At 37.8% G+C, this 24,093-nt stretch overlaps 1 protein-coding gene across 4 annotated transcripts in view; it reads right to left on the bottom strand.

The window, feature by feature from the left end:
- OSBPL3 (oxysterol binding protein-like 3) overlaps positions 1 to 24,093 on the bottom strand; it is a 44,827-nt gene that overhangs the window by 17,499 nt on the left and 3,235 nt on the right. The window contains exons 2-13 of one of the 4 annotated variants that reach the window (XM_010577590.1): positions 18,204 to 18,320; positions 17,954 to 18,007; positions 17,631 to 17,744; positions 16,674 to 16,844; positions 12,621 to 12,747; positions 11,674 to 11,777; positions 11,434 to 11,526; positions 10,669 to 10,825; positions 8,167 to 8,297; positions 5,225 to 5,332; positions 2,265 to 2,399; positions 1,482 to 1,575 (exon numbers count right to left, since the gene is read on the bottom strand). In XM_010577590.1, the coding sequence (XP_010575892.1) occupies positions 1,482 to 1,575; positions 2,265 to 2,399; positions 5,225 to 5,332; positions 8,167 to 8,297; positions 10,669 to 10,825; positions 11,434 to 11,526; positions 11,674 to 11,777; positions 12,621 to 12,747; positions 16,674 to 16,844; positions 17,631 to 17,744; positions 17,954 to 18,007; positions 18,204 to 18,320 (1,405 nt within the window). The remainder of the gene's footprint in view (positions 1 to 1,481; positions 1,576 to 2,264; positions 2,400 to 5,224; positions 5,333 to 8,166; positions 8,298 to 10,668; positions 10,826 to 11,433; positions 11,527 to 11,673; positions 11,778 to 12,620; positions 12,748 to 16,673; positions 16,845 to 17,630; positions 17,745 to 17,953; positions 18,008 to 18,203; positions 18,321 to 24,093) is intronic. The other 3 variants (XM_010577592.1, XM_010577593.1, XM_010577594.1) reach the window with 3 other exon arrangements.

The following is a 24,093-nucleotide window of genomic DNA, read 5'->3' as shown; positions in this document are numbered from 1 at the left end:
GAAGGAGGTAAATGCTAAAAATTTATCCTTGTTCAAAAGAACTCTCTGAAATGGGATTTGTCTATGCCCTTTGACAGCTTGATTAAAAGCAGAATACTAATTGACTGAACTACGTATTCTGGACCAGCCCATTAACTGGGGTAAACTGGTGAAAAAACAGAGTAGAGAAATGACTAAGAAATGTAAATACCAAATTTTCTATTCAGAAAGTTTGAAGATTGCCCACCCCCGATGAAAAGAAAAGCCCATGCAGTTTTGGTTTGCAAGACCTGTGACAAATGGCTAGCAACAATACTGAAGGAGATTAAGACATCTGACCTCCAGCTAGACTCAATGACTTTTAAGGCCAGACTGGGCCATTATCATCATCTGGTCTGACCTTATACATTATAGTGGCCAGAGGATTTTATCATAATCCCACAATTTATGGTTCAGTTAAAACCCTGTAGGAAAAAAGACATCCAGTTTGCTATTAATGGGAGTGGCAGGCTGCCCAAAGCACAGAAATAGCAGGTACCAGAAGCACATGGAGGTGCTGCTGATATGGAAGAGCTTCAGTGATAGTCTTTGTTACAAGAAGATGAACAGCCACACTATTACAGTTTTCTACGGTCCAGATCATGAGACAAATCAATCTGTATTCTTTCCTATCTTTCAAAAGAAATCTTCATTTTTAAACAGTTATAGAATACAACAGCTCTCCAGACATATCACACTACCCAAGTTCATAGGGATCCACTGGTCCTTGGAGATGATCAGGAAACAGCTGCTAGTAAGAAACCACTGTTCAGCATTTTTGAAGATAAAAATATATTGATAGAATGGGAAGAATATCGTGGTTAGCTGAAAGGAGTTGAAGGCACAAAGCCAATTAGTTTGTTATGACCAATTCTTCTACCTCTTTTTTTGATTTTGTCTCTAATTAGCAAGACAGTTAAATAAGCATATGTACTAACAAGACTATCATGACTAAAACATGCAAAAAAGAAATCCTTATGGTTACACACCAGGCCTGCCAGTGTGTAATTATTCTTATGTTCCTTTAAACACTGAGTTCTGCTAAAAACAACAGAACTCTGAATGTGGTGGTTAAATTGCAGACTGAAAAAAACAGAGTGACAAGAAGAAAATTACTTTTTGAAAAAAAGAAAGCAGCTAAGCCTTGCTACTTTGAAAAGTCATGTAGCCATGAAAGGAACTGAAAAGGAGTGGGAGTTGCACCAAAGCAGCCAAGAATATAGGCGTTTCTTTGCTGGTACAAACCCACCATCCTGCTTAATCAATGGTGCCCGGACCCTGTTAATCAGATTAGCCAGAATGTGCTGTTCAAAACCAATCTGAGACTGTAAGAGAAAATACACAGGCTGTTTACATCTCAAAACCTGTAATATCAAATTATTGCTAGTAAGAGAAGAAAAAAATATCCCAAACAAAAAGAAAGGAAATTCTCAAAACATGGTATAATAAAATACTGAACTTACCTAAAGTTTGTCTTTCATTCTCCATGTCATTGCTTAGGTTATCTTCTGAGACATTATCACTGATATCACTTACATATGAGTCATCATCCGATACCTGAGTGTGGGGTGGGGAAATAAGCAAGATACATCACTCATTAAAATAACACCATAAGCACATGAATATTGTTACTTTCTGCTGCAAGTATTGTTTTAATAGATTTGAACTGTTTACGCTGTGTTACAGGAAGGTACTAAGAAGTCCCAAGAAGACACACTTGAGTTTGGGAAAGATCACCCTCATTGAAAATTCAACTATTCTTTTAGTGGAGACATGCTTCATCTTCTTGGCCCCACAGCTAAGAAGGCTTTCCTCATATCAAAAGCCAGGGTTTTTATGGAGTGTGAGAGAATGAGGTATTAAGTCTCAATATGCATGACATCAGCCCCAAGGTACCTACAGGTACCACAGGGAGAGGTATGAATATATATTTCTATGATACAATTTCTTAAGCACCTGTATAACGACTCAAGGCAAACAGTACAACAAATGCAGTATCTGCATACTAGCTACCTAACTGCCATTTGCCTCAATGCGCATATAAGACTTCTCCATAGTAATTGTTACATTTTACTGTTAAGAGACAATGACAACAAATAAATACAAACAGCATATTAATTTTTAAATATTTTGAATATTTTCATTTTCTGGCAGTCATATGATGTGCAGTTAGCACTCAGAAAGACTGCATATCAAGCAGCAGATAAGAAACTACATTGGAATGATGTCAATCTTAATGTTCAGACCTCATTTTCTGAAGAGCTAGCAGACAGTAGGACTTCCTGTGCATCAAAAAATTCTGTGAGAGAGTCAGCTATAGACAACCTGCTTTCATTGGAGACCTGGTGAACCAGACCTCTGCTTTCTTCTCTTGAATTTTCCTGTTTAAAAGAAATAAAAAGTTTTGAGAGAAGTACCACAAATAGCATTCATGCATGCAATTCCACAGTCACATAACTTAAAGGGCTGTAAAACACTGGGAGAAGATTGATTGCACATGCTCCTCTCCAATTTAATGAAAGGTAGTATGTGTTTTAGGGAGGGATTTAAAACCAAAGTAAAACAGACCAAAGAGAAGGAAAAAAAAAAAAAGCAATGCATATTTAGTAAATCAGTTGTGGCAGTGCATGTACATTTTCTTTAAAAAAAAAAAAAAAGTAAAAATGCTTTGGTATTTGAGTGATTTAGCCAGATATATACAATTGTATCATCAAAAAGCCCCCAAAAGAACAAAAGTCCCATCTCTTTATTTTACATCCTAGATTCACATTCCCTTCTGATCTTAGCAAATGAATTAGTCTTTCCCTCCCAAGCCTTGCTTAATGCAAAGCTTGTGGTGCAGTGGCATACAAAATTCAGAGGGGCAAATTTGCTTTCTATATAATAGCAATGCTTTCCTAGCTCGCTTTCTTCACTAGATAATTTTCTATGCTGTGCTTTGGAAAGCTTTCCTTCATACTCACACCTGAGATAGCTCTGTGTTAACCCAAACCAACATATTATCAAAGCCGTGTAAGTGACATCGTTTTTGCTGCCACAGGCACATTTGACTGCTACAGAGATCTCTGTAACTCCTCCCACAGAAGCTCTACAGATCGTTGACGTAAGCAGAGTTCCAAAAGGTGGCCTAGCAAAGGTGAGGTGACCAGCTGACCAGTGAGACTTGGTTCATTCTGTGGATGCAGTAAAAAAGTTGGAGAACATTGTGCACTACTGTTTTCCCTGATAACTCCACCAACTCTAAGGAAAAGGGCTAGCTGGCCCAGAGGAGTGTGTTAGCTGCTCTCAAGCTTTTCTGCATGAGATGCTTTATTAATTTGTAACCATGACTGTCCTATCATAATTTTGCAGGTATTGTAGTGTTTTACTTTCAGAGCAACATAACGAACAATCTGACAAGTCTATAATCAAATTGACAAGTCTTTCAAAGCTTTTCTGCTGGTAGATTTTACTATAGTATGGAATGTTATTCAGTATGTGCTGATAATGGTGACATGGTAACAAACAAAACTCTTATCATACAAAAGATTTTTTTTTTTAAATACTTCTGATACAGCAGCAAGAAAAGAGGAAACTTCAACATTGTCTCTTCTGTGGGAAGGCAGTTAGTTATACTAGCCTACCAGTTAAAAAAAAAATTTAAAAAAAAAAAAGTCTTACACATGTGAGCATTGCTACTGGGATTGTTTCCAATACTATTTTGAATCTGAGGAGGAAACACTCATAAAAGAACAGCAAGTTTTTATATCTATCACATGAGAGCTTCAGGTTGTCTTCTTTCATGTTCCCACTTTGGCATGACAAATGACAACATAAACTGCCCAATAAACAGACTAAACTTTTACCTTATGCAAAGGCTTGAGGTACTAGTTTATACTGCTTCAATTTTCACAGGTCTATCATAGCACCTGATGTATCATTTAAAGCCAAGTTTTGTGCAGTGGCCCTGTCTTCCTCACAGCAGCACTACTGTATCATAGTTCTCAGAAAAATCTAAAATGAAACTTCTCCAGTATAAGCAATTTTATCCTTAAGTTCCATCCCAAACCATGCTAGAGGGAATTTGTGAATGAAACCTCTAAAGGACCTTTTGAAAGCTATTTTTGTCATGTGTGTGTGTATAGTGCATAGAACAAGTTTCAGAAATAATCCATTGTCATTGCAAGGACCTCCACTAAGTAAGAAAATAACTCACTCCTTAAATTAAAAAACAATGCATTAATGCTTGTCTGCCTAGCGGTTTAAGTGCTGTTCAAATTCTCATGGGATTAAAAGCAAAAGGCATTAGAATGATCAACTACCAATCAAACGAACAGCTAAATATGACCAAAACACAGCTCTACTGAAACAGAACGAAACCAGAAGTGAACAGATGGAATGACTAAACTGTCTTTAAAAATAAAAGGAAGTAATAAGTTATGTAAAACCCCCAGCACTATATCCACTCAAGTTCTAATGAAAGATTTATACTACAAGCACAACAGAAGTTTCTGTATGAGTTAACATTTAGGAAAATCCATCAGAAATAACACAGTTTTTGCTTCCCTCACTAGCACCATTAACACCTAGATCCTATGACCTATAAACACATCATATTCACATGCATTCTGCAGCAAGCCAAAAAACTATCTGAACATCAGTATGTCTCAAATATGCTAACTGGATATGTAGAAGACTCCCTGGCTTCACGCAAAGAAAACTAAATGGCTGAAAGGGCTCTTGTACATCTAATTTCTTTGATCCTTTCATGGAAATGTCTGACAGTTGTTCTAAGCATTACACGAGCCACACTGGTAGCCAGCGTTCTGGGCTAACAATATTTAGACAGGCAACAGAAAGAACTACAGAATTTGAAAGTTAACAAGGGAATAAGGGGGAGAGAAATAGTAGAATGAGGATAACAAGGCAGAAGCTCTGTTCATGCTGAATGGAAAGTGGGGCAGGAGGTGAGGGAGAACACCAGGAACCAGTAGCAAAAAGCAATGGAACTGTGCTTAGGAAACTGCTCACAAGGAAAGCCTTTGAAATCAAATATTACACAATGCATCATCAGAAATGACTCATAACCATGAAAGCAGACTCATTTTACTAACACAATACACCATAGGGAAGACATGAAGAACAGGACAAGATGCAGCTATGCAGCACTGTCTAGATGTAGGGGCTTGAGGAGCAGACATCACTGAAAGAGGAAATCCATACCCACCTTCACCAAATCTGGACTTGATTTTGCATTAGATGCTGAATCAAGGATCATAGATTCGGCATGTATTCTGCGTAACCGGTCTTTAAGATCTGTGTTTTGTGCTATTGCCTGGAATATTTAACAAAAATATTGGGGACATAAAGTTCTCTCAACTAACTTGAACGTGGCTTTATTATGTAAAAAGGGGCAAAGATTATTTAAAAGTGCAGTATAAAACACTATCACCACATGATTTTTTACTGGTTCAGCAAATCATTTATTATAAATGCTTCAAACCTTGCTCCTTATCTCACAAATTAAAACTATTTTTGTTCAGTCTGATGGAAAAGACACATAAATGGAGAAAAAAACCCAAAGATGGCAGGGATATTTCAAGTTACCAGGTTTTGCTAGCTGATTTAGTAAGTTACAAATGAATTTTGTGCATCTTCTTTCAAGCTCCCTTCCTTCACCCCTATCCAACCTAGCCTCTCTCAACATCAATTCTTACTCTTGCCACATCCAAAAACATTTGATTTTCCCATCAGCCTGCTATACTGACAGTTCCCTTTGCCTTCCACTGACAGAGAAATAAGACTTAAATTCAGACAGGTACAGGTACAATTTGTGTCCTATTGGCTTGTAATGGCAACGATCAGAATAAAAAGTCTCTACTGCAGACTCATGTTTGTTACATGTTATTTACTCATGCTGGGTGCATCTGGTGGACAGATGTCTGTTCAAGTAGACTCCTATGAAGAGGATGCAACCCTGCCTGCAATGAAACTATCTCTGAATAAGAAGATTGGGACATTTTGGAACAATACTGAAGACTTACTGCTCCTTTTAGTTAACTGAATCAATACTAGGATGTGGAGAACCCTGCTGTTTACACATTCACTTTGTCCCACAAATGCTTCTGATTTCGACAGTAATTTTTGCTGGAAATAGTCCTGAGGGCAGGAAAGATAGTAAGCTTGAAGTGATAATGGAGGGGAGAAAGTAATTTCTGGCTTTATGTATGTGCGGTCTGAATTCGCCATACAGGCATATATCACTTCTGCGACAAGTGTTCAAGTGTGTGTTATACCCACAACATCAAGTGCAAAAAAGAATTTACACAGCTTTCCTGTAATAGCATCTTCCAACTTTCATTGTTTGATACAAAGTGTTTTCTTCCTTCTATTGTCTTTTCCTTCTCCCAAAATAAAAATATTGTACTTTTCCCCATTCTGTATTTGATTTCTTAGACTATGTGTACGTCAAGAATACTATCTTAATGAGGAAGAAGCAGAGGCAGAGATGCTAATTTTATGGTGTTTTATCCACTTTAAATCTGTTCACTTTTCTTCCTCTGCCAGGCTGATGAGAACAAAACAGACTTATGTTTGATAGCTTCCATCCTGTGAGTCTGATTTTTTTGTTCCTCATGTACAGAAAACAAACTGAAATGAACAACAACAAACACTAAGTCAAAGTCATCAACACAGGACTGTCTTGCAAGGAAGTCTTAGAAATATGTCAAGTTTATCATATCTGTGCTTCCATACATCTTCAAAGGAAGCTTATTCCTTTCTCCTACAGGATTTCTGCTGTACAGGGTGAGAAAATTTCTGTTAACATCATGGCTTTACATATCTGCAGGCTAAGAATAGCTCTCAGAGGTGTTAACCTCTGCTGAAGCAGCCAAGGTTCACAGGTGACTTCTGGATGGGCTACAAAAGGCTTAGTAATTATCAGATAAGATCTAAAAGCATGACTTTTAAAAGACAGAGGATGAAGATGGACAGAATTTCATTGCCTAGATAAAAAAAATTCATGCTAAGCTAAGTGTTCGCTGAGTTCAGAAATTTTAAAAAGTTTTGGGTTTTTTTGTTTGTTTGTTTGTTTTTTTAATATAAAATGGTAGGCAAATAACACTGGAAAAAGAAAAGTCACCTATTCAAATATCAAAAGTGGAACATCTGAAAGCCAAAAACAAAGAAGTGCAAGTGAGTGAGTATTGTTATGCAGCAGGTTTCAGCTTTCTCTAAATACTATGAAGACATCACAACCTCTAAAGGTCTAGGCAAAGAGGCATGTTATACACTTAAACTATAACCTTATGCAGCTTTTCTAAAGCAAAGGGAATTTTCATACTGAAATAATTCTAAGATGATCTATATCACATTTATCAATGCCAGAGAGTCTCCCCTGCCTCTGATTACGAATTTGCAACAAACACTGAAATTTTAAGACCGTGGTAGCGATGGCCCTCATTGCTCTGAAATCAGATCACTGTTTGGTTGACATGTTCAAACATGACCAACCTGAAAGTTCTGGTCTCAATCAATTACAAAAACCACACCAACCAAAACCCCTCACCTTTTTAAAGAGCACAATCTTTTGTCATTTAGAACTCTGCCCTAACAGCTCCATTGCTGCTTTTAAACAACTAACAGATAATTAAGGTTGGAAGTCAATATAACAAGTTGTACTTGAATTTGCTTTGCAGTGTCTTGGTGCAGCATGGTGAAGCTCTAGTGCATTCGAAGGAACAGCTGAGTGCTTTCAGCCACTCTTACCTTTATTTTATGTGAAGTCATACAGTGAATACTTGAGTGCTGTTTAGAAAAAGAAAAGGAAAAGGAAACCCACAACCCACCAGAACTGAGTGATTAAGCAGTGTATGTTTTGAGAGAAAGTAGACTCATTGTCACAGAGCAGCCCTCTGATTCTTAACGTCAAATGGTAGAGACTATACTATATACCTAAATCAATTTATCAAACTTTAGTGATTTCACAATACCTTTAACATTTAGGAAAGAGTCTTTGAAAAACACTATATATAATAACTTACTATGATTCAATACTGCAAATTCTAGCACAGAACAGACACTAAAGAAACAGAAATTAACTACTATAAAATTTAAAAGTAGTATCTGATGACAATGAAGCTTGCTGAACTTCAGCGTGTCACTTACGGATGTTAAGGCATTCTTCAAGCCAACTATTTGTGCAGATGGAGATGAGGATGCATCATGTTCCAGCATCTGCTTCAGCTTTTCTCTCTCTGTAGATATGGTGCTGAAAGCTGACCTCAAGGTGAAGTAAACTAGAACCATTTCATAAAAAGTGACAGTTAAAACCAGCTATCAATTGTATACATACCAATTATGTAAAACTTCAATGAAATATCATTTATGGTGACAGAAACAAGAATTTAGGTCGAGAGATCCAGGGTGGGTTACTAAAAACAAGTAATATTAATCAAGGTTATAGGGTAGATTTTTTAGTAGGATAAATGTTTATGGTGAATGCTACCATGTTGACTATATTAGCCACAGTCAAAATTACTGTGATTATTTGTGACAGATGGCAACAAAGCTAACTAACCACATCTGCTCTTCACTTGCTTTTGTTCCCCAATTAGCTTGAATCTTCAGATGGTCATGACTCTATTCCACATTCCTTTAAGAATTCCAGTGGGGGAGAAGAGAGGGAAGAAAAAAAAAATGAAATAGAAAAAAATAATCAAAAAAGCAGCTATAACACATACTGTGCCACAGCTATAGAGTTAGTAGTTTCCCCACAAGCAAGTCAACTGTGGTATTCAGTTTTGTTATCTCTTTTTGGGATAAAGAAATTTCAGCTTGTTAGATGATTTAGTGACTCAAAGGGTCAGATCCTGGACGTTGTGCATGTTATGCTGCTACTTCTACTCCTTCCTGAGTCAGTATCCCCAGCCTGAAACATTTAAATCAGACAACAGATCGTGCAATTTTAAAATCACTAGATTTTTAAAGGGAAAATGCACTCTCATTTTTTTACTTTTAAAACATTTAATCTTTTGTTTAATCACAAGGAATAAAAATTTGAGTAATATTTTTTTATGTAGGATTTCAACATTCATCTAACTGGAGAATTAAGAGGATTTCTGAGGGTCTACTCAAGCCTTGCAATACAGTCATGAGAACTGCCAATGCAAAAATGTATCCATTTACAGGGAAATGGAGATATAAAATCTGAACATGGATGCATGAAAAGGGCAAAGAAAAAGAAATCTGATACCTCTCTCTTCTAATCATCCACTCTGAGTTAACCTGAATCATCATCACTTCATTGAGTATTTGACGTAACCTAATTTACTCTTCTAAGAAAATATTCTTCTTAAGGTATATTTCAACACTGCAATTACCAAAGCTAATTCTCATACTTTAACCTATTTTAAGAAATCTTTGACAGTATCACAGGGGGTGGGGAGGAAGATGTATCCACTATGACCTATTTTGTTAGCCTTTCATAAGTGGATGACACGACCAGAATCTTCAGTGACCTCAAATGTCATTTAGTAAGTTGTATGCTAACTGAAATTTTCAAGAATTATTACATACTAATGTTACATTTTATTTCATTTGTATCAAAAACTAAAACAAAAGCTTTCTTCACTACCCTTTTTTGGAAGGGGTGTGGTACAAAGCAACTTTGGAAGAAAATTCTTTGTACTCTTAATAAAATAATACTGTATTAAATAGTATCAAATCAGCTGTCCACTCAAATGCATGGGTCAATCTAATCAAAATTTCTGACATGGACATTTCAGGTAAGATGATCTTGAGTAGGTAATTTCTTTGGTCTGCTTAATAGCAACTTTTCCAACTGCATCCCACCCCCACTTCTTTTCACTTTTTGGAATACATACATCAGTTTTTAATATAATTGACTTTATAAAGTTTACTACTTAGATACATTCCTTATGTAATGGAATCAAGATACATCAGCACCAGAGGGGAAAAACAAGCAAAGAATGCTTATTGATAACATCAACCATTATCTTGTGCAAAATGGGACAAAGCCAATACTTCTGAAAGTCTTTTGGATATAAATGCTTAAGTGCCTTCCTCACCAAGAAACAGTAAAAATGTTTCTGGCGCAAGGGTGATAGAGCGAAGCACTGCTAATGAAAAATGATTTTGAGAGAAGAAACATTTCCAGCCAAGCTGCCCCTCTGGCTAGTTTACATGATTTTACTCTTCTGTATTCACTAAAAATAGGTTACTATCATAGCAACCCTTGCATCACCAACAAATGCTGACCCTGAAATACAGTGAAGCACACGGAATATACAAACATACATGTGCTCATATACACACATATGCATGCAAACACAAAAAAGTATAATCTGCTGTTGTGTTTATAGCAACTGATTTTAGGATTTTTACCTTTTGGCAAAAAAATACAATCCAGGTTTTTAGCACATAAAACAAAGGTCTGTCCTTTATTAAATAAAAAATTAAAAAATGTGATCATTAAGCCACTTTTTCCAAATTACTCAAGATGTCAACATTTCCAATTCCTTAAGGGAATTAAAGGAAGGAAGGGCATTTTCTGCTTTTTCTAAACAGTAAACAGGAAGCATTCTCAGAAGTCACATAATTATTTAAATTGTGATGATAAAAAACCACGTACAAAAGAATTTAATTTACCTTTATGTGCAATGTGAAATAAATCCTCTTGCATTTTAGTAAATTCTGATGATGTTTCAGAGCCATCAGAGTAATTTTTCTCCTCTACAAAATCTATTGTAGATAAGTTTGGATTGGAAGCGTGCAGTCTCATAGGGGCAGAAAATACTGAAGGCACCTGTAAGGAGGATAGCCATTTGTGACATTTTTACAAACTGTAAAGAAAATTTTGTTTTATTGTACCCACCTGGGTTACATTGGAGACACCAAAAATGGAAAAACTACTGTCAATTGCCAATAGGCTTGGAATGGATGACACCTGGCAAATGAAACCATAGATATAACTTTGCCCAAGATACCATAATTGGAGATTTGGCAAAACTGCAAGAAACAAGCCCCCTGAGAGCTGTAGCATATGCTATACTATTTTTCTCCATTTATAAGTATCTAATCACATGGCCTCTGGATGCAAACGTGTACTAAACTATCTGGAGAATTTGCAAAAATCTGTACTGATAAAAAAACCCAACACCACAACCCCCCAAACTGGAGGCAGATTGAAAACATGGGTTAAAAACATGGCCAGTCTCCTGAAGGTAACAGCATAGATCCTATTGCAGATATCAGTGACAACATATTTGTGTTTTGTCTGATATACCACCACTTAAAACAAGCTAGCATAGAACACTATTTAGAAAGGATTCGTATTTCCTAAACTGGTCACACCAAGAAGTGATCAACAACTAAGATTTGTAGAAAAATGGGCACTGAAAGGACAGAATTTACCTGTAACATTCCTTTAGCCTCTTTCCCAACAACTCTGGATCGCCACCTCCTGTGTGCTCTCTTTTCCTTCTTTGGGCTTTCAAAAGATCCAACCTTTTAACAACACACAGGACAAAAATAATACAGTTTGCCATAAAACTAGCAGAGCCAAGAAGAAATACCTTGATCCTTTAGGATTTGGGGTTACTTTTTGGAATTGCAAGGGAAAACTTTTTTGGTTTTGCTTTTTAAACAACAAACCTGCATAGCATTTATAGCAGGCGCTGAATATGTCCTGTGAAGAACATCCATGCTCTGTAACAGCTGGTTCATTTCCAGTAAATATGCGTGACAGTTGGAGAGGTCTGTTTTGAACAAGAGAATATTTTCAGTTGCCCTAAAGTAACAGACACACTGAAAGTTTTTTTTCTTTGGAGGTTAGTCTTATTTTGATTGTAGCTAGCTTAAATTATTCATTGACTAAAAGCACATTATTAGACAACTGCATAAAGAGCTTGTATCCTTCTATCTCCAAGTTTAAATTCAAAACATTGCAATGCATCTATATGGTGTGTACAATGACCACGATATTTTATCCTAGTTGATTGCAGAAAAATGAGAATAATGTGATAATTACTGCAGTTTGGGACTAGTCAGAGCTCCTCATGGTGAGGATAGCAATGCCACAGGCATCAACAGTGAATTGTACATTCAGAGCTGGAGATGAGTCTCCTCTATATTAGAGCTGAAGCTCGCTGGTAGTAGAACTTCACCAAATAAGTATCACACAGACACTACCAACATGAGAAAGATCTTCATGCTCTTAGGAAAGCATGAAAGCAGAAGGTGACTTTGAAGTACAAAGATTTAGTGCTTTTTAAATGACTAGATTTTGGATGCTTCCCTTTTTTGAATACCCAGCTTAAGAAAGTTCAAATCTTACTACTGAAGGTGATGTCCGTATATAGAATAAAATGTACTGACATATATAGCTTCCTTGAAGACGTGCCCACAATTGATACCCCCACATCCAAAATCACTAGTCCTTTTGAAAACGAATAGCCAGTAAATCATCAAGCACCCCTTTCCTCCCTCCAGTTTCAGAGAAAACTCTAACTGTAATGACTACTTACAGTGTAGTACTCTTGTTGTCAAGAAAAACTAGGGGAAACATTAGGCTACTCTCAACTTCCTTCGAATATCATTACCTCTTGAGCATTTTTCCATGTCTTCAAAAGACTGCAGCCAAGATGAAATCCTGGACTCATTACTTGAAAAGGAAAATGACAAGGTACCTCCAGCTGACAATGAATTCTGTTTGGTCAAGCTGCCTGCCTGCTCCAAAGAATAAGTGAATTATTAACAAACAATATTTTAAGGTTGTATGCACAAATTTTGACAACCAACAGTTGAGGTCCACTATCAGGGACAAGGACTGAAGGCATCAATAATATGGAGGAAAAAAGTGTATGAACTAGACTAGGTGTACAGTCATTGAGCATAATGTCAGGATATCCAACATAACTACTGTCTACAAGCAGTAGAAATACTAAAAGAACCATAAAAATTTGCTGAAAACTGAATTTTGAGGAAGGGCAAAGTTCTGCATAAAGTAAGTCAACTTAATACAATTAAAGCACCATATCTGAACAGGACCAAAGTTGGACATTCTGTTTCTTCTCCATGTTCCTCAAAGAAGCCCCAGAAGTAACTTAAATGTAACGTGCATACTTGTTAAAGCTATTTTTCAGTGAAGAAAGCAAGATCTACTAGATGTTATTTAAAAATTTTACTCAAGGTTGTATGACTTTAGCATGGATTTGGCTTGACAGGCCTTAACATATGTGTGATCATACACCTCATCTGGGTAAATACTACCCTTTTACAACATCTCAGTAACCATTTTCAAACTTATCTCATTTTCAGCAGTGCCCACTATCAGATGCTTCAGGACATGCTGGAAATTCTGTGTAAGAGCTAATTGAGCAGTACAATTAAGTAGTTTCCAATGGGAAGAAATTTCTACCCGATACTATTACCAGTTGATTGTGACCTATAATGGTATTTTCTTCTCTAACATAACTACAAATAATAGCCATTCAAATGCCTAATTATTTTTAGACCTTACTAAACCTTTCATCTTTAATATCATCTGTCAGGAGGTTGCACAAATTACATGATTTGTCAACATTGCTGTCCTGGTTTCAGCTGGGATAGAGTTAATTGTCTTCCTAGTAGATGGTACAGTGCTATGTTTTGAGTTCAGTAGGAGAAGAATGTTGATAACAGTGATGTTTTCAGTTGTTGCTAAATAGTGTTTAGACTAAAGTCAAGGATTTTTCAGCTTCTCGTGCCCAGCCAGCGAGAAAGCTGGAGGGGCACAAGAAGTTGGCACAGGACACAGCCAGGGCAGCTGACCCAAACTGGCCAAAGGGGTATTCCATACCATGGGACGTCCCATTTTAGTATAGGAACGGGGGAGTGGGGGCAGGGGGATCGACGCTCAGGGACTAGCTGGGTGTTGGTCGGTGGGCGGTGAGCAATCGCACTGTGCATCATTTGTACATTCCAATCCTTTTATTACTACTGTTGTCATTTTATTAGTGTTATCATTATCATTATTAGTTCCCTCTTTTTTGTTCTATTAAACTGTTCTTATCTCAACCCACGGGGTTTTGCTTCTTTTCCTGATTTTCTCCCCCATCCCACTGGATGGGGGGGGGAGCGAGTGAGCGGCTGCATGGTGTTTAGTTGCTGGCTGAGGTTAAACCACGACAATTGCTTAAAATCAGTTTTAAAATGTTTCATCTTAAGTGCCATTACATGACCACTTTGCTGGTTATAAGAAAAGCTGACCAAATTGTTCAGCTCTTCTCTGAAGCATACACTTCACAAACCTTGTTACCTTCTGCTCACCTTATCTCAAAACTCAGGTAGTACTAGTTTTAAATCTATTCATAGGAAACATCATCTACATCTCAGTCAGTTGCAGTTTTCTTAGCTGATTTTTTAAAATTTACAATATAAGCTCCAACTTGAGTTGCAGAATAAAATAAAATGCACTACCCATGTGATGTCATTCAGTACTGTGTCAATTTGTATAGTCAGTATGCAGTAGTAGTAAGCATCAATAAGTGCACTTATTTTTAAACTCATCTGTGTAGTTTAGCTGTTTTATTCCTACATAAAGCTGTATGAGCTTTAATCATCTATATATGTATACCCAAATTATAATCCCAGCACCTTTAAAAGCACAAGTTAACTGAATTTAAAGATGAGCAATTTTATTGGCATTTTGTGAACAAATCCCACGTTTATCTCTTCAGAAATCTATCTCATATAACCAACTTTTCCAGAACTCATATACATGAGGGGCATGAGCCGGAGGGAAGAAGGAAGTAGGCGTTGCCAAGAAACAGGCAAGGGAGAGTTTGTGTAGCTTCAGTTAGCATAGTTTTGCTTTTGATCAGCATGGCTAAGCTTTAGAATCCAAGCATTCCACATAAACATATGTAGATACATACACCTACCTTCCAAGAACAACAAAAAACCAGCTGTGAAAACTGATCAGGTGTTTCTAAAAGCAAATAAAATGCAATGCAAAAGTTCACTTGATATATTTTTCTCAAAATAATCTAACTGCTGGATTGATATCAACTAACATCAAGCTAAGGCTGGTATAAATTGGCAAACTTCCATTTAGCTTCAGCAGAGCTAAGGTGATTAACTGCAGCTTAAGAACTATCCCCTTCTATTTTTCACATGAAAATAAGTAGGGCTTCTTTGCAGTGCAAATCTGGATTAATAAATTAGAAGTGAATTAAAGTCTTTCATGCCAAAGAAGAAACGCTTAATTTCCTGACAGTGAGCATAGATTTTACATATGCTCATCACATGGATATTTTTGAGAGAGAGAGTGCGCACAGGCATAGATTTATCACAGGCTTTGCAATGTTCCACTTTTACCCTTGATATTCATCTCCCGTTCTATCCCTGCTGTCTTTTGGGAGGAAAGAACTAAACAGCCACAGGAGGTTTGCCATTTCCTTGCAGACACAGCCTCAGAAGAGCAGGCTGTCAGTGCCACAGAGGTGCTGGCACCACGGAAAGTATGCAGACAGCAATTTGCAGAACAGCCCCGTTACTGCAGGGTGAGTTACTGGTTTTTCAGCTGCCCGCTCCACAGATCCCCTCACTCTCAACCACTAGCAAAAAGCTGTTCAGGCACATGTCTGTGTTTGGTAAAACTCATACTCAGTTACAGGATAGTCGTACCAAAGTGATGAACTGCAGGTGTTGGGGAACAAGCCCACTCAGACCATACAGCAATATAGCCAGGGAAAAGAAAACCTTAGATAGGTGGATAACAAAGAGGTGACTGCTGCTTAGGAGACACTCTGGTATTGACAGAAAGGGAGTGCCATTTCAGTTATAGCAAGTAACACAATATTGCTAAAAAAGACATTATTCTCAAAAGAGATCACTGGTTCTAAACTGTAGCAGAAGAGCTTCTTCGGTTGAACGTCAGCCAGTCAACGTGCAGACTACTGAAGGCACGAACACAATCACTCTTCCATAAGACTGCATCAAAGAGGTCAGTTATGGTGTTAGACTGAGCATTTGTCAGGTCATTTGTGAAACTAACAGTCACAGACATTACCTAAAGAGAAGCACGTTACTGACTGGACCCATCCAGACCCCACACCCACCTACAACATGGTCCTTGGATTGGTTTGAATAATGCTTTTACCTCAGTTAAAAATATAAATAGTGGCCACAGGTGATGGCTTTCAGATAATTCCTATATACTACTCAGGTAAGCACAGTTAGATTCATTAATGTAAAAGGGGAGAGGTTTTATTAGCTAAAGGATAAATGAAAAAGTGTTAAAGGGGAAAAAAAAAAAAAATCTAGCTGAGTGCTCTTCTGTGACCCAGACTTGTATTCACCAGCACATCAGACAAATACTGATATATGTCTCAAAAATTATGAGGATTCTAACTCAATATGCAGTTTTAAAAGTCACCATGAAAATATAATTTACTACATTAAACCAGTGAGACAATATTATAAAATTTAATATCATCATAGAGGAAACTGCTTGGGAGTAGATCAATAAATAACATCATTTTCCTCTTGATATTTTAGAACATAACTTAAACCCCACCACAAACTTCCATTATGCTCTTTACTTAATAAACACAAGTCAGACTAATTTAATCCCTGATGAAAGCTCATTATTTATAAATCATAACTATTACCTTTCTACCCAGAGTAGAATCACAGAAACCAGGGACAGAGTCCGCAGTAGTAGACACAGGGAAGAACAGACTATTGACATCATGAGGAAACATGGAGATTTCGTTCTGACGGTACATTCTGTGGTGACGAAGTTTTGCTACCCATTCATCAAACAGCTCCTGAGATTTCACCTACACGAAATTTCAGGTTTTATAACAGTCACATTCAAAATCACTAACAAAGAAACAAAGATATTTTTTGCTCATTAAACAGCTAGCCTGGCTGACCTTTATTAGCAAAATATCAGGAATGTTCTTCTAAAGATGCTCCTACCAAAATGCATACTGTATGAGCTTAAGCATGACAGAAAAACAATCACAGGATAGTCAAGAAAAAGAGAAACTTCAATTAGTATAGTTATGACTTCCAATGCAGAACACAATACTTGGCAATTTCTAGATGGAAAAAACCCCCAATATAAATAAAAAAACCCATTTAATTTGTAATTTCTTAATTGCCATTTTGAAGGTTTCATCAAGGTTTAGTTAAACACAAATAGAAATTTGATTCTGGTGAGGTATTTCAAAACAATTTATTCCACAAGGATAGATAAACCTACACATTTGACTGTGGAAAATACTTCCTATAGATAAGACAAAGAGCAAGATACAATTACCGAAAATAAAAGCACTTGTGCAACAAGTGCATACCCTTTGCTGAAAAAAGTGCTGGGTGAAAAGAGTGCTGCTAAATATGAGGCATCTTTGAAGTTTCTATTCAGAACAGGGTTACTGACTCTGGAACAGTACAATGAGGCCTCTCAAGTTATAAATGTAAACTAGTCTGCTGAGACTATAAAGTAAGTTATTAGTGTAACTATCAGACCTCCTACTATTAAAAAAAAAAAAAAAGTCTCCACCATACAGAGCTAATGTTGTTATTTTGGGAGTAAGGTTATAACAATCTTGAAGACCTACCTTCAGATGGTATATCTGCTCTTCTGTATCCAAATCTATACATTTTGTTGATTTCTTTACAGACATGACAGAAAGTCCAACATCAATACAGCCATGAAGCTTCCCTCTTTCTATCTGCAAAAAAGTAAAAAGAATACAGTCACTCCAGAATAAGGCAAAAGGACAGATATTACCTGCTGAAACCACCATTTTCCTCCCTTCACCCTACTGTTTAGGACTGCTGAAACTCTCTCTCCCACTGCCAACAACATGGAATTATTTTTATTTTGGATGAAATAGTGTTGCCACCTTATAATGGCCTTAAAGGGTTTCGGATCACTTACATCAGCTCGGCATTTAGAATACTTCAAAATCCCTCTGTCCAAAAAGAAGTATCTCTGTAACCAGAAATGCGGAGAATTAAAAATAAACAAACAAACCACCCCAAAAACCCCAAACAAAACCCCACCACAATCCCACCCCCATTTGTTTGGAGAACACTTTCTCTGCTCTTAAGTAATGTTTTTGCCACAAAACCACACCAAGTCCCACTTGCAATGGCATCAGGCTTCCAGATACACATTCATTTCCTACCTTGTGCCAGCCCTTCAAAGGCCATTTCCTCTTTTTCAGTAAGCAGCCCTCCTGTTTCTGTGGCTCCTGGGTACAATTCATTGCTCCCCGGAGTCCTTCTACAATTTCCCAGCTGTCCTGCTTAAACAGAAAATCCAAATGTACAACTTATTTCTTCCAAAGAACAGAATTGTTAAGAAAGATTCAAGAGGAAGACCACCATAAGTTAAAAAACCCCAAATGGTGTTGAAATCTAGGCTTAGATCTGTCTTTACACTTTGTTACGCATCTTCCAAGAGACAAGATTCTTTTTTATTTTGATAGAAACATACAAACTAAACAAAACACTTTTTATGACACCATCCTTCATTGAATATATGTGCTTACCAGAATTTTATGTGTATATTTTTCTGTACATACACACACAGTGCATAGCCGCAGCCTAGTCACAGTTTAGCATAAAAAAACCTTCTGCCATCACAGGCAGAAATAGCCTATGCTAAAAGGATATGTTTCGTAGGTTATGAAGCAGAAATAATAGACACTGAAAATGAAGGCCTTTTCTGTAAAAGTCTTTTGCCCATATTCAGTAACTCAAGGTTTTGTGTTTGGTGTGAATTGCAGCCTCCCTAAACTAAAAATAATAAAATAAAATAAAAACAAATGAAAAAGCCAGGGAAGTAACTCAAGTACTATGAGGAACATGACATAAAGGAGAGTACAAGAAAAATAAAACCCACCCTTCATCTAATATACCTCTAATTAAAAGAGGATCTCTCTTTTTTGCCATCAGGAACTCTCAAATGAAAGACCCTGCAGCAACATAACAGAGAACAAATCTCATAGTATTTTTACAGTTCTTATTTATGGACAGCTGCTAATGAATGACAATATAACATGAGTTTCAAGATTTCTGATCAGATCTCGTGAATTATTTATTGCCAGCTACCATAGGATTTGACAGATCTAGAATTATGAACAACTGACAGGAAATGGCATGTGCTAGTGCCATCCCCATGTATTTGAAAAAGACAAAGAATACTTTAACACATAGAATTTAATGACAAAAAAGGACTAGTAGGAAACACTTTGGGGAAAACAGAACTATACCAGGTAGGTAAGTACTCGTGGTCCTCCCTGCAAGATACATAGGGAAGTATTCCCAAGAAGATCTCGACTGACTAAAAAAAAAACTTTAAAAGAAAAATGAAACAAAAATTAGCAAGAGTGCTAGTTGTGCTCATTTATCCATTCCAGAATCCTTAAAATTCACCCCTAGAAACCTAGAAAAAAAATTACATCAGGTAATATGCTTATTACTTGAGTAACAAGGTAAACCATCTTCAAAAAGACATTCACTAAACAGCTTAAGGAACGCGATCTCTTATTCCACCATGTTACAGGTGGCACTCCACTACTTCATTGTTATTTTCCTTGCACTGCACTTCATGGAACATACTGGAAAGCTGCTCTGCTTCCCTGGATTGAGTTCACTCTGCCAGCACTCACCACACAACAGGCTGCAAGCAGTTGAAATGTGGGGCTGAGCAGCTCCCGTCATTCAACATCCTACAGACCACCCAATGATGTTCTACTACCTGAAGGTAAGTCAAAACTGCAGTTGTCCTAACTGAAATTGTTATCACAGCACACATTTTGTGCCCCTGCAGGTTTGGGTTCTATCCTTGTCAGTTTTGTAACAAATAGCTTCTTTTACTCCCTCCAGTTTGAGAGATATTTTGACAGCTACCTAGATACCATTATTTCTAACCAAGTATCATGAAATCATATTTTTCCTATTGAAAACCAGAAGTTACACTCCATAATGCTTATTTTTTGGTTTTACTACTTTGGGACTCAAAATACTCAATAATTGTAAACCCTTTCCTGCTTTGGGGTAAATGACTGTGACATCAGATCAGTGAACAGAGAAGTTACTCATGGATATCATGAGTTAGTGGGCTGAAGGCCTCCTGGGCTGTTTCCAGCACATCAGCCTAACACCAGCCACAGCAGTGCATGCTCTGCTGCTAGACACCAACAACACTGGTCTTTCACAGGGTTAAGCTGACAGAGAATGAAGCAGAGAGCCAGCCTGTGCCCACGCAAGGACAGTTAGCTAGAGCTTGCTAGCTACAGTTTGACAGCTATTCAAGTACAAAGGCAGCTCTAAGCCTCCACAGTTAAGGACTTCCTGCCCCCATCACCCCTTTTTGTTTTTTGACAGAACATTCCAGTCTACAGCCTTGAAAGCCAAAGAGAAATGATGTTCCACCACCTCTTTTGCCATAAATGTAAATATTAGGCCACTAAATGTTTTCTGTAGTGGTCTTGGATTCCTTTTTCCTGTAAAAGATTATTTATTAGCCCTTATATAATCACAAGGATTGGGACTGTTATGATGACAGAGAGCAGCCTCTTTAAATATCATCACATATAGTGTAATGCTACAATTTACATTAAGTAACAGCTGAACTTACTGCTGCTTAAACGTCCACCTGTGGATAAAATCTCATCTCCTCAGAAAATATGATCTACTAAATGAGCCAATATAAACAACAATCTTGACATTAGCCGATTTCAAACTGGGTACTTGGATAAAAGTAAATATTTTAAAGAGTGAGAAACCTGATGGAACTAGTGAAAGATAATTCTAATTAAGAACTAACAGGAGCATTTGCAGGATTAAGAAAAATGTTGTGTTTATGTCATTGTTTCTTTCTTCTTGAAATTAGCCGAAGAGCTTAAAAGCTGTTTTGCCTGATTACCAAGCAAGCTATTTCCCTTGCCTTCGCTGAAATATATTAAACTGCAGTACCCAAACACATAACTTTTCCACTGAGAATTAATCTGATAGCAGTCAAGACTAGTGAACAGTAGATCCTTTTCAATATTCTAGTGTTATACCTAATGAAACAGTTTTCTTGAACTTTGGATCAAGTTCCCACAGGCTGGTTAAGCTTAAACACAACATATGGTTGATAGAGTGGTCTGCTTGCAGGAGACAAGCAGAAATTTGAGCACAACCAAGAAAAACACAAGAATCCGGATTCATCTTTCTATAAGGATAAGCTTAGAAAGAAAAGGACTCCTGAAGTGAGACAGACCCACACTACATTGGGCATATGAGGTGAAGAGAAAGGAAGTAGCTGAGAAATAGCTCAGCCAATTACACCCACCTGCAATATACACAGCATCAATAGTTTTGGTTAAATTTTTAAAAAAAGAGCACATCCTGGCCTGCATTACAACTCCAATTTTGTCTGGGCCTCTCCTGCAGTCCAGACACAAGGTGTCTCCCACGTTCCTCCAGGAGAGCCACATTTCTCACTGTTCTGCAGGTCAGTGAGGCAGCCAAGAATGTGCTTTCACAATTAAAAAGGGTGAAAATGGGAAGAAAAGCTGAAGTGGGAGCACTTCTTCCCATCAAGCAGGCCCAATGGCCTGCCAAATCTCAGGTGGTGAAGGTAAGTCTCCTATTCAGATTGCTGCCCTGGGAACCGCACACTTCAACTGCAACCTTTACGTAAAGGCAGCTTAGTTGAATTCGAAATGGATCCTTTTAAAAGCACAAGACTATTTAATCAACTAAGTTATCCAAGGAAAGGCAAGCAATAGCTCAAAGAATTAACAGTTTGGGGACCTGCTGGATACATGCAAGGTGCAACGCTGCAGTAACAGCATCTGGTCCTCTTCGGCATACATCCTTCTAGAAGAGTCCAACCTTTCCCACCTGAAGCACCAAACTCCCACATTTTTCAAAACATTGCTGCTCTGACTGGTTTTGGATCCATTTGCTCTTGACCCAGACCCTACAGCATCTTGATGCATATTTTGTTTTGCAAGAGATCTGACACCTCATTTGGTGAGGAAAAAGCATCAGTTGGCTACTGCTGGAAGCAGTAGCAGAAGAGAAAGAAAACTGCTTAGTCTCTAAAACAAAGGCAAGTGAATCAGGCTGGTTGGTTATCAACTGTTCTCATCTGACTGAAATAGCAGAGAAGCAAATTGGAGATACAGGATTTCCTGAAAGCTACTGGAAGCATTCAGATTATGCTCCATTTTGCCAATTTTTATCCCACAACAGGGAACTGAAACAGATACCCCAAACCACAGTGCTAAATTAAAAAAAAACAACAAAAAACAAACCACAAACAACTGCCCCCCCCCCCAAATCCCCAAACTCCCAGCTGAATGGCATTAACAATTCTAGCATAAGTCTGATGTCCAGATTGGTAGTGTTTTGAGATTATGACACTACAAAAGATTGTGTATCATTATGGGCCAATATCCACACAAAACGATCAACACTGCATTTGCTGCCCAGGCAGAAATTTGACTCAAGGCTGAGGGAGGAACACACTCTTTACTTTTCTCAGGTCCAGAGGTACTCATTTCAGATCATCACTGGAAACTCTCCCTGTAGTTGCTACTTGGCTTATATACCTGCTCTGTGGCTGAGAAAAGAACCCATACACTTTGGTCTTCAGAGATAATTCTGTCATTAGATAACTGTAGTAATTTTCTTTATTTAATAAAATAAAAGCCTCCTCATTTCCAGCAATATACTGTACCATACAGTCCCTCAAGGTAAATTATTTCAGCAGAAAGAATGAAGCAATGAGTTTGAACAGCTCTCAGACCAATGCTTGCACTTACAGCTCCCTGAACAAAACAGATGACAGTGCCAGACTTTCTTCCAGTGTAAAATGCAGTCAGTTGTACCGAATATTTTAAAGTGCCAAAAATAGAAACCTGCTTTGTGGAGGATAAGGGTTGGCAACAGCTGCAACTAAAGCATTTGTTACAGTTCATAAAATCAGGAGAAATGATTTAATTTTCTTTTTTAGAACATGAGTTTTTTTAAGCAGCTCTTCTGACATAAAGCTTTTCCTTACTGAATCTATTTTAAAAGTTAGTTAACTTATTAGACTTAAAAACAACTACCACAATATATCTTCTTTTGATTACAGGTCAATTTAAATTTGAAGAAGACCAGCACCAGTTTTCCTTCCTTACAAAACACAGTTGGAGTTGTGGTCTTGTAGAAGAAATCCCTTCCCGTGACTGAAGGAGAGGGGCAGAGAAAAAGCAGAGAAAAAGCAGAAAGGTGGGATGTGGCAATAGTCTCCAACCTGCTATAGGGCTTCAAGGTGAACTTAGTGAAACAGGATTAACAGTTAGCATCTTCAGGTCACACTGCATCTGGCAGAAAAAGGGCACCAAGTTTAGCAAAGGAAGGAGTAGGCCCCTCCAAGTCCTGCAGCCCTGCTTAAGTCAACTCTTTTTTGGCACAGTGGCCCATCTTCTGCACAGGACTCTACTTACGCTCTACACCACTGACACATGTTGCTCTGCAGGGAGCAATAACTAAATTTTAGCAGGCACAGCAGCCTTGTACTATGGGGGTTCCATATCCCAATCTCAGGTAGCTTCTTATTATTTGGTGCTAGAGTGTACATGCAACAGAGTCTGTGCCTAGGAAATCAGAGACTCAAACTCAGATCCCACTGGTTTGGGGGGAAAACAAATGAACTGTCCAGGTCCCTTCCCCTGGGCATTTCAGAATTTCTTTCTACTTAGTCAGATTAAAACAACTGCTGTGTCAGATCAGGAGCACAGAGAAAAGCACCTATCAGGCAGATCTGCCCTTAACCTTCAAGCAATGAGCCTAGCTCCGAGAGATGCGCAAGCATTTGAAGGAGGAATAAGCAGCCCTCCATGGAGCTGGAAGGTAAAGGAAAGAATATCAAAATCATAGCACTTCACTCCCCAATCTGCACATCATAGGGCAAAATTATTTAAACTTTCATGATAGTATTAATAAAAAAAGTATCAGTGACAGTGTTACATTGTACTCTTCTACCAGGGCTTGAGGGGGGGGGGGGGGGGGGGGGGGGGGGGGGTGGTT

This window comes from Haliaeetus leucocephalus, unplaced genomic scaffold (assembly GCF_000737465.1).
Source record: "Haliaeetus leucocephalus isolate CR32 unplaced genomic scaffold, Haliaeetus_leucocephalus-4.0 Scaffold566, whole genome shotgun sequence".
Classification (NCBI taxonomy): domain Eukaryota; kingdom Metazoa; phylum Chordata; class Aves; order Accipitriformes; family Accipitridae; genus Haliaeetus; species Haliaeetus leucocephalus.
The sequence above is the reverse complement of the archived record's forward strand: the minus strand, read 5'-3'. Positions and strand labels throughout refer to the sequence as shown.